This window comes from the organism of the source record quoted next, assembly GCF_019968955.1.
Source record: "MAG: Porospora cf. gigantea A chromosome Unknown PgA_NODE_1196_length_7182_cov_400.097, whole genome shotgun sequence".
Classification (NCBI taxonomy): domain Eukaryota; phylum Apicomplexa; class Conoidasida; order Eugregarinorida; family Porosporidae; genus Porospora; species Porospora cf. gigantea A.
Genome location: NW_027151323.1, coordinates 1 through 7,182, shown reverse-complemented (window position 1 = coordinate 7,182; position 7,182 = coordinate 1). Strand labels below are relative to the sequence as shown.

At 53.8% G+C, this 7,182-nt stretch overlaps 6 protein-coding genes across 9 annotated transcripts; 4 read left to right on the top strand and 2 right to left on the bottom strand.

The window, feature by feature from the left end:
* Positions 1-33: 33 nt before the first annotated feature.
* On the top strand, positions 34-372 carry KVP18_002083 (uncharacterized protein; the record flags this gene model as incomplete). Its single annotated transcript, XM_067952705.1, has 1 exon — positions 34-372. A coding segment is annotated over one exon (339 nt), but the record flags the coding sequence as incomplete, so codon positions are not given.
* A 79-nt stretch (positions 373-451) lies between these two features.
* Positions 452-1,467, top strand: KVP18_002086 (uncharacterized protein; the record flags this gene model as incomplete). 2 transcript variants are annotated; one of them, XM_067952711.1, is made up of 3 exons in its annotated part: positions 452-494; positions 523-577; positions 606-1,467. In XM_067952711.1, the coding sequence occupies 3 exons, from the start codon at positions 452-454 to the stop codon at positions 1,465-1,467; spliced, it is 960 nt and encodes a 319-aa protein (XP_067813464.1). The 2 variants fall into 2 exon arrangements, with proteins under 2 accessions (XP_067813464.1, XP_067813463.1); XM_067952710.1 differs by lacking the exons at positions 452-494; positions 523-577 and having other exon boundaries at positions 643-1,467.
* Positions 1,468-2,759: 1,292 nt separating this feature from the next.
* KVP18_005159 (uncharacterized protein) lies at positions 2,760-3,059 on the bottom strand (the record flags this gene model as incomplete). Its single annotated transcript, XM_067949535.1, has 2 exons — positions 2,760-2,921; positions 2,949-3,059. The coding sequence occupies 2 exons, from the start codon at positions 3,057-3,059 to the stop codon at positions 2,760-2,762; spliced, it is 273 nt and encodes a 90-aa protein (XP_067813466.1).
* Positions 3,060-3,073: 14 nt separating this feature from the next.
* KVP18_002087 (uncharacterized protein) lies at positions 3,074-3,529 on the top strand (the record flags this gene model as incomplete). Its single annotated transcript, XM_067952712.1, has 1 exon — positions 3,074-3,529. One exon carries the CDS (start codon positions 3,074-3,076, stop codon positions 3,527-3,529), a length of 456 nt encoding a protein of 151 aa, XP_067813465.1.
* A 228-nt stretch (positions 3,530-3,757) lies between these two features.
* Positions 3,758-5,694, top strand: KVP18_002085 (uncharacterized protein; the record flags this gene model as incomplete). Of its 3 annotated transcripts, XM_067952708.1 has the most annotated exons (4): positions 3,758-4,855; positions 4,936-5,189; positions 5,216-5,292; positions 5,321-5,694. In XM_067952708.1, the coding sequence occupies 4 exons, from the start codon at positions 3,758-3,760 to the stop codon at positions 5,692-5,694; spliced, it is 1,803 nt and encodes a 600-aa protein (XP_067813461.1). The 3 variants fall into 3 exon arrangements, with proteins under 3 accessions (XP_067813461.1, XP_067813462.1, XP_067813460.1); XM_067952709.1 differs by lacking the exons at positions 4,936-5,189; positions 5,216-5,292; positions 5,321-5,694 and having other exon boundaries at positions 3,758-4,867; XM_067952707.1 differs by lacking the exons at positions 3,758-4,855; positions 4,936-5,189; positions 5,216-5,292 and having other exon boundaries at positions 5,329-5,694.
* A 119-nt stretch (positions 5,695-5,813) lies between these two features.
* On the bottom strand, positions 5,814-6,392 carry KVP18_002084 (uncharacterized protein; the record flags this gene model as incomplete). The annotated part of the gene is made up of 1 exon (XM_067952706.1): positions 5,814-6,392. One exon carries the CDS (start codon positions 6,390-6,392, stop codon positions 5,814-5,816), a length of 579 nt encoding a protein of 192 aa, XP_067813459.1.
* Between the last annotated feature and the right edge of the window lie 790 nt (positions 6,393-7,182).

Here is a 7,182-nt window from a genome sequence, read left to right as displayed (position 1 = left end):
GCGGGTCTAAACGGTGTCCTTGACCGTTTGGAGACTCTGTGTGGGGACTCCAGCCAGCTGGGCACTGAGTCGGGTCCGGACAAGGGCGCTCTGCGAAGCCGATGCGACCGAATCCTCATGGGCTTAATACCCACGTGTGAGGTCGGGCTGGAGGCTGCCATTCGGTGCGCTAATGATGGGTGCGTCCTCCACGTGCACTGGATAGGCTCGAAGACTGCCGGTGTCTACAAGGAGGCCGCCCTCATAGAGAAGATGTTCCGCAGCCGGCTCCCCGCTTCGTGTTCACTCGCAGTGTTGGGCCACAGCACAGTGAAGAGCTATGCGCCCAAAATTGACCACTTCGTACTCGACATCCGCCTGTCCAAGCCCTGAAATTTTACGCGATGATGTTGTGATCACAAACAGAGCCTGAGTTCCTTCCCACAACTCTGCCCGATTTTCATCGTTTTCAATGGGGTCCTTCACCCTCTTGCTTGATTCAGGTCTCATAGAAGGTGGGTGTGGACTGCTGTGTACACTTAGCCTTCCAGGTATGGATCCCTTACCTCCGCAACCTGATCAAGGAGAAGGATGCATCGTGAGTCCCCCCTGGGCTTGACATTTAGTCTCGTACTGTGGTCACCGACTCATGCCGACGTACACATGCGTCGCGCCGTCGAGGACCTCGGCAAGGGCACTCCCGCGGTATTTCACTCTTGGAAGGATATCAACGCCGTGCTCGCAAACTCCGCTGACGTCTTCGTCATTCTGCAGCCGAAGGACCATATGCGCGCGGTGCTTGAGGCCCTGCGGGTGCCACGGCCACCTCACATCTTTTCCGCTCACAGTGTCGCTGTGACCAGACAAATGATGACTCCAGTGGTGGGCGCGTGGCGTCGCGGTACGAGGGGTGGTCCTTCGGTGTGGTCCTTCGCAGAGCCATTCCGGTATGAGACTTCCGTGACAAAAATGCGCCACCTTATGGCTGACATCGGTCCTGTACGTGGAGGCTCCATCGTTTACACGCACCCAACTGAGGATCTGGAAACCATGACACGACATGTTATCGCCATGGTCCGCCGGATGCTTGGAGACCTGCGAGGAGGACAATCCTGGAAGACTGCTTCGGGACTCGGGGGGGTGCTCTGCCTTATTGCGAACCAGGCAGAAGTCACGGTCAACATCGAAACTGGTCCCCAATCCCTGCTACACGCAACATTTCTAGGCCGTGAGGGTAAGGCGGTGCTGAGCAACACTAATGAAGGCCTTCTTGAAGTTCAAAGGCAAATGGGAGGCACATTCGAGAACCCGTCTCTACACGAGTCTACTGGCCGGCCTTGGTCACTGAAAGGCTGGCAAGAGCACTGCGCAGATCATGCCAGCGCTGATCCCAACACGCCGGAATCGGCCTTAATCGACATAAGCATTACGGAAGCGTTTGTCGTGGGCAACGGGGTGCCGTTAGCACTAGTGGTGCAGTCTGAGTAGGTTAGCACTTGTTTGTGCATGCTGAGTAGTATATGATCGAATTTCACAATAATGCCCCTGGACACGCGCGAAGTATCGATGCCAACCCACACCACCACTCACAGGGTGGAACGGACCGCAACGCCAATGAAGGTTATTCGTCATGGTGAACGTATTTTGCCGGCCTCGTCTCCCTCCCGTCTATGTAACCCCCCACAGACTTACACCAATCGCATACCGGCTTCCTCTACCTACAGCGGGAAGGTGACGACTCGGATTACTTCCTGCGGGCCGGAGGTGACGACACGGGTGACCGAAAGTCGCCCCGCCGAGATGGCATCGAGAGTGACGCAGATCAGAGGTTCAGACACCAGGGCTGAGTCACGAACCATAAATCGCCGTGTGACGACTACTCCGAGAGATTCGCGAGACTCATATTTACTGTCCAGTCACGAAGCAGTCCACCCTGGTGTGTCAGATAGAGTAAGTCACATCCATCAGTATCTAACTAATCGTGATGTCGTCCGCACGTCCAGACCCATGGCTACCCACCATGTGTCATACGGAACGAAGTCGAGGGTAACTCAGTACGGCGGACGAACCGTGCGAGAGGGTCTGGGTCGACACGCTCAAACACAGCCGAAGTGGCAAGGGGGCAGCCCAGGTGTCATCCTCGGAGGAAAGTCTACGGGAATGACCAACGCGGAAAAAGAAGCTGCTGTGCGAGAAGCTCAACAACGAGAATTGGATTCAAAATCCCTATTGAGCAAATCGCCGTCGGATTCGCTGAACTCAAGCTGCTCCGGCAGCGGAACTATAGGCGACCTCGGTAATGCTCTCATAAGCGAACCAACTTTTGCAACCTCCTTTTCTACAGCCCCTGAATCCCACCGAAGACACCACAGCGCAAACACTCCCAGACAAGGCCGCAGCTCCCAGGCTCCGACTCGCTCCTCATCCATCTCCTACATCCGCAATGCCCCCGCCACAGGCTTGCAAGGTAACGAGTCCTTAGTAGCGCCCTCCCCTCAGGCAACACCCTCCCGTGTCACGATAATGAACGGAAACGTCGTGCAGGTGTTTAGCCTGCAAAAAGACGAGCGGCGCTCAAGCTTTAAGCTAGAAGTGCATACGATTTGGAACTAGGTTACACGGGTAATCTTCTTTGGTCATATATCCAGTCGGCTGCTTGTCGGAGACCTGGTAACTCAAAAACGGCCCCAAGCGGCGTGAGCTTGACGGAAGCCAGGACGTTAGGTAGGAATGAGCTAAATAAAACCCACGACCCGTAGCACTCCGCCACAAATCCTGAATCAGTCACCAGCGACTCCCTCACCAGCCAGACGCCAGCGCACCATTATCAAAACCATGCCACCCAGGAAGAACAACGACCCTTTTAACTTGACGGGACGAACGAAGAACCTTATGGTCTTCTGGAGGCCGATTATCGCGGCAATCCCGGTCATGAAGGCCATCTGAATGAGGCCTCACAAGGCACTCACGTTGCCAAGTGTCAGCAGCACCCGGTCCAGCAACAGCACTGTTCCGAGCAGCCACAGCCCTACGCCGAGGGACGTCATAGCGACACCTATCTTGGAGTTCTGGGCAAGCATTGGGAATTGTGCAAATGTGGCCAAGCATCATTTTCCTGCGGCCAAAACTGCTCAGCGGAACGAGGTCATCTGCCATTGACTTCGTGGAGGAGGTAGAGAAGGCTTGGGCGGTTTTTTCGGACGTAAAGGTGCAGTGGATGCGTCATGGTGTGTTAGGACTGCACATCTCGCTATCCAGCACCGTAGAAGTGCCACACGTCCTCCATGATCGGTTCGTCACGTGCTGTCGCGTCGCTTCTCAAGAGATTCGCCGACTTTTAGAGACGTGCAGCGTAATTATCTCCACACAACTCATCGTGCTCACCAACGCAGATAACAGCCGAGAGTTCCTGGCCCTGACTGTCGACTCGCCAGCTATGGCGACGCTACTGAACTGGACAGACCAGCGGTGGAGTGCCTTTGGCCTACGATCCATAGGGAATCACACTCCTCACCTCTCCATTCTGAGCCAGCCCACAGGTACACAGTGAGGTCGTGGCACTCGCAACACAGCCCGTCACTGCAGTCCTTTTTACACTCTTTTCGGCCCGATATCAGGTCTTGGTTCGTGCCTTTGTCCGCTCTGGTGCTGCTACACGGTGTGGCGCCATAGGCTACCTGACACAGGCACCTATCCCATCCAACTCTGGAAGTCCGACGACGATTCTGACAGCTCTGAGCCAGAACGACTCCACAGTGATTACAAATTATGAATTCCAATGTTGTCATGGGGCGCCTGCTTGGGTTTCGCTGTATCACTACTATCTTACAAGGTCACCGTTGCTGCTATTGAGCATTTCCTGCCTCTGTTCGAACGGCGCGGGTTTATCGGGCACGACTTAGCCAAGCCACAGAATGTGGGTGTTCCCGAGTACCTTGGGCTTGTATCAGGGGTTGTTACCCTTCTTGTGTGCTTCGTCACTCAAGCTGCCTTCACCTCCGATGCCGAGCTGCTGTTGGAGTACAATGCGGGCCTCACGACTCTTACGTTCATGCTCCTCCTAGGGTTTGTTGATGACGTTCTAGACCTTCGATGGCGTGATAAAATCGTGCTGCCCTTACTGGCAATGACGCCAGTGCTCATCATCTACAGCGGATCCACTGCCATTTACTTGCCAACAGTGTGTGGCGTTTTGCTGGAAGCGTTTGCCCCTGTCATTGCCCGCCTCCCCGTCATCTTGAGACCAGAGGTCTGGCCTGCTGTTGGCAATTACGTGCTGGTCGAGCTAGGTCCACTTTGGTATCGTCTCATCATCCTCGGATTGTCCGTATTCAGCACAAACGCAATCAACATCTACGCCGGTGTAAACGGTCTGGAAGCAGGGCAGGCTGTGGTTATGTGTCTCACAGTCATCGCCAACATCCTCTTCAAGCTCGCAATGGGCGAGGTCACACCCCACACCACCTACTGCTTCATCGTCTCCTTCGCTTTCCTTCTGCCGACAGTGGCTCTCTGGAAGTACAACAAATACCCAGCAAGGCTATTCGTAGGAAATTCGTTCACCTACTTCGCAGGAGCATACTTCACGGTGATCGCGTTGATGGGGCATTCCACGCGCTTTCTGCTTCCTCTGTTCGGTCCCCAGTTCTTGAACTTCTTAGTGTCGACTCCTCAACTTGTCGGCCTCTTGCCGTGTCCACGTCACCGCGTGCCTCGATTGAACTCAGCCTCAGGACTGCTGGAGCCGTCCAAAGGAAACCACACGCTCATCAATTACTGGCTCCGGGTTCGAGGACCCCTACATGAAGCGCAGCTCGTCAAGGAGTTGCTTGCTCTGCAAGTTGGATGGAGTATGATTATCTTCATAACGAAGGCGGTGGTTGTCTGATGTCAAAAAATCGTAGTATGGCGCTGTTATTAGAGAGGTGACCGTCACTGTGCATCGTCTTGAGGCAGGCTGACGAAGTTGATTCCCTTCGAGCGATATTCACAGCGGACGAGCTCCTCGTCATAGACGATACGAGGGTGCGTTTAGTACGTGAGAGAGCGGAGACTGGCACGATTTTGAGCGCGCCGCGCCTGTGCTTGGAGATCTGGCCGTGTCAGTGGGACTACTGCGTCGGAGTGGAGATCATGATGCCAGACGAGTACCCAGACTGTCCACCTGTGATAAAGCTGATCGGCGCATACAGGCTAGACTTTCAAACGAAGTAGGGGAGCCGATAATTGCGCACAGATCCCAGTTAGACGCGAGCATCGCAAGCAACCGCATCTCGGGAGAGGAGTGCGTGATGACAGTCGTGTCCGAATTGCGTGAGGTGTTACTAGGGCGTGCACGCAGTACGTCACATGTCCTGTCTACCTCAGAGGCCCGCCACGCAGCCGGTGGCTGAGGTAACTCCCACTCCCTCCCCGAAGGTGCCGCTCCTGCGGATGGCCATGTTCTCGCATCACATCAGGTCCCAACTTAAAATGCGAGACATTCGTACTTGGGCGGCTGAACTCTCCGTCCGCGGAGCCGTTAAGGTGGGCTATCCAGGATTCCTTGTTGTTGAGGGTTCTATGCCCGAGGTCGAGGAGTATTACCGGCGCCTCCGCCGTCTTCGATGGAAGCAGTTTGTCTCGCGAGGCGACGAAGTCAGCTTTGGCTCGTATCTCTTTCCTCCCTCACTGCAGTTCTACACAGGAGAAGAAGCAAAGGAGTTCTTCTCGTAGTGGGGCCCAGGGGAATTTTTTTACATTAAGCGTGCGAGAGCACGAAGCCGATCACATGTTGGAGATGTTCAGATGAAGATCATAAAGCGTACATGACCAGAAAAATACTTCATCGACACTTAAATGCTGCTTCCATCATCGACGAAGTGGCTTTTCGCCATGGAGACGTTCTTAATCATGTGGACGTTGGTGTAGCTTCGCCCTTCCCACCCATCGCCGCCAGCTTTAACGACCATAGCTAGGGCGGCATAACTGGACGCATACTCATAGGAGGTCATGAGAATAAATAAATTGAAACCCAGCATAAAGACCAGAATCACGGCACTAACTGCGCCTTGCCGTTCAGTGTATACCGCGTAGACAACGCTCTGGACGATAATAGTGGTCAGGGCGCTTATCATCACAGCAATGAAGCAGATTCGGGCCGTAGAGTTCAGGTGCTGCTGCTTAGGCAATCTGTACGCCAGTACACAAGCGATGCCCATGATGACCTCTAAAATGCCAAAAGCCAAGCTCACAGCAGCGGCAGGATCTGAGGTGAGCTTTCCCCCTATAACAGCCATGATGATGTCCACGATGGACTTCAGAAACAAGACGATTGTGCCGACAATACACCCCAACGCAACAGGGAAGCAGCAAAGCACCTTAGCTCGACTCTTATCACCAAGGAGGTTCGCCACGCAGTTGGAGCTCTTCATGCTAAAAAAGGACGGAATTTGACGTGGTCTGACTTTAGTGGGCTCGCGATTAATCTTCACATGGAACGACACTCATGTGAAGGCACGAATGGGCGCAGCCCCCAAGTTCTGTCACTACTTCAGGTTAATAATATTTCAAATGAAAATAGAGACTATCAATCTTGTTGGTGGCAGCGAATGTTGTGGTCGATATTGCAGGGACAGTGCCTGTCGGCGGCCTCTCAAAACAAGACAGTCTCTCAGATACTGCACCTTCACCATGCCTTCCGCCTTTTGCAGCACTCTTTAGGCAACAAATGTGAGTGTTTTGGTCGAGGGTGAATGCTCTGCAACCTTCCCGCAGTGCTGCCCCATAGTGATCTTTGCTCTGAAAATCCGCAATCTGGCGGATGTCGTGAAAATGAAAGTCGTGAACCTAGACGAAGTCACCTGATGATGAAGTCACCTGATGGTCTAGGCCTGCGCCTAAGCTTGGAATTGGAATGCGATCTCGAAGCATCCGCGGTTAAGAGGGCAACCGCCATGGAGAAGTAGCCACACCGCATAACTAGAAGATGGTGAATAGCTAAATGAATTCGCTGTACCCTCATGCCCCACGACCAGAATGACCGTTGCTTGAGGTTGCATTTGCAGACCGCAATAGTGTTTTGTAAATGCATTGAAAGAGAGCTTAGTGGCGCTCACAGCTCTCAGATTACTTACGTCCGAAGCAACTCATTCTAGCTGACACCGCATGGTTGTAGTGCCGGTGGCCGCTAGAAGACCTCTTTAGGTAACAACCTCCACTAAC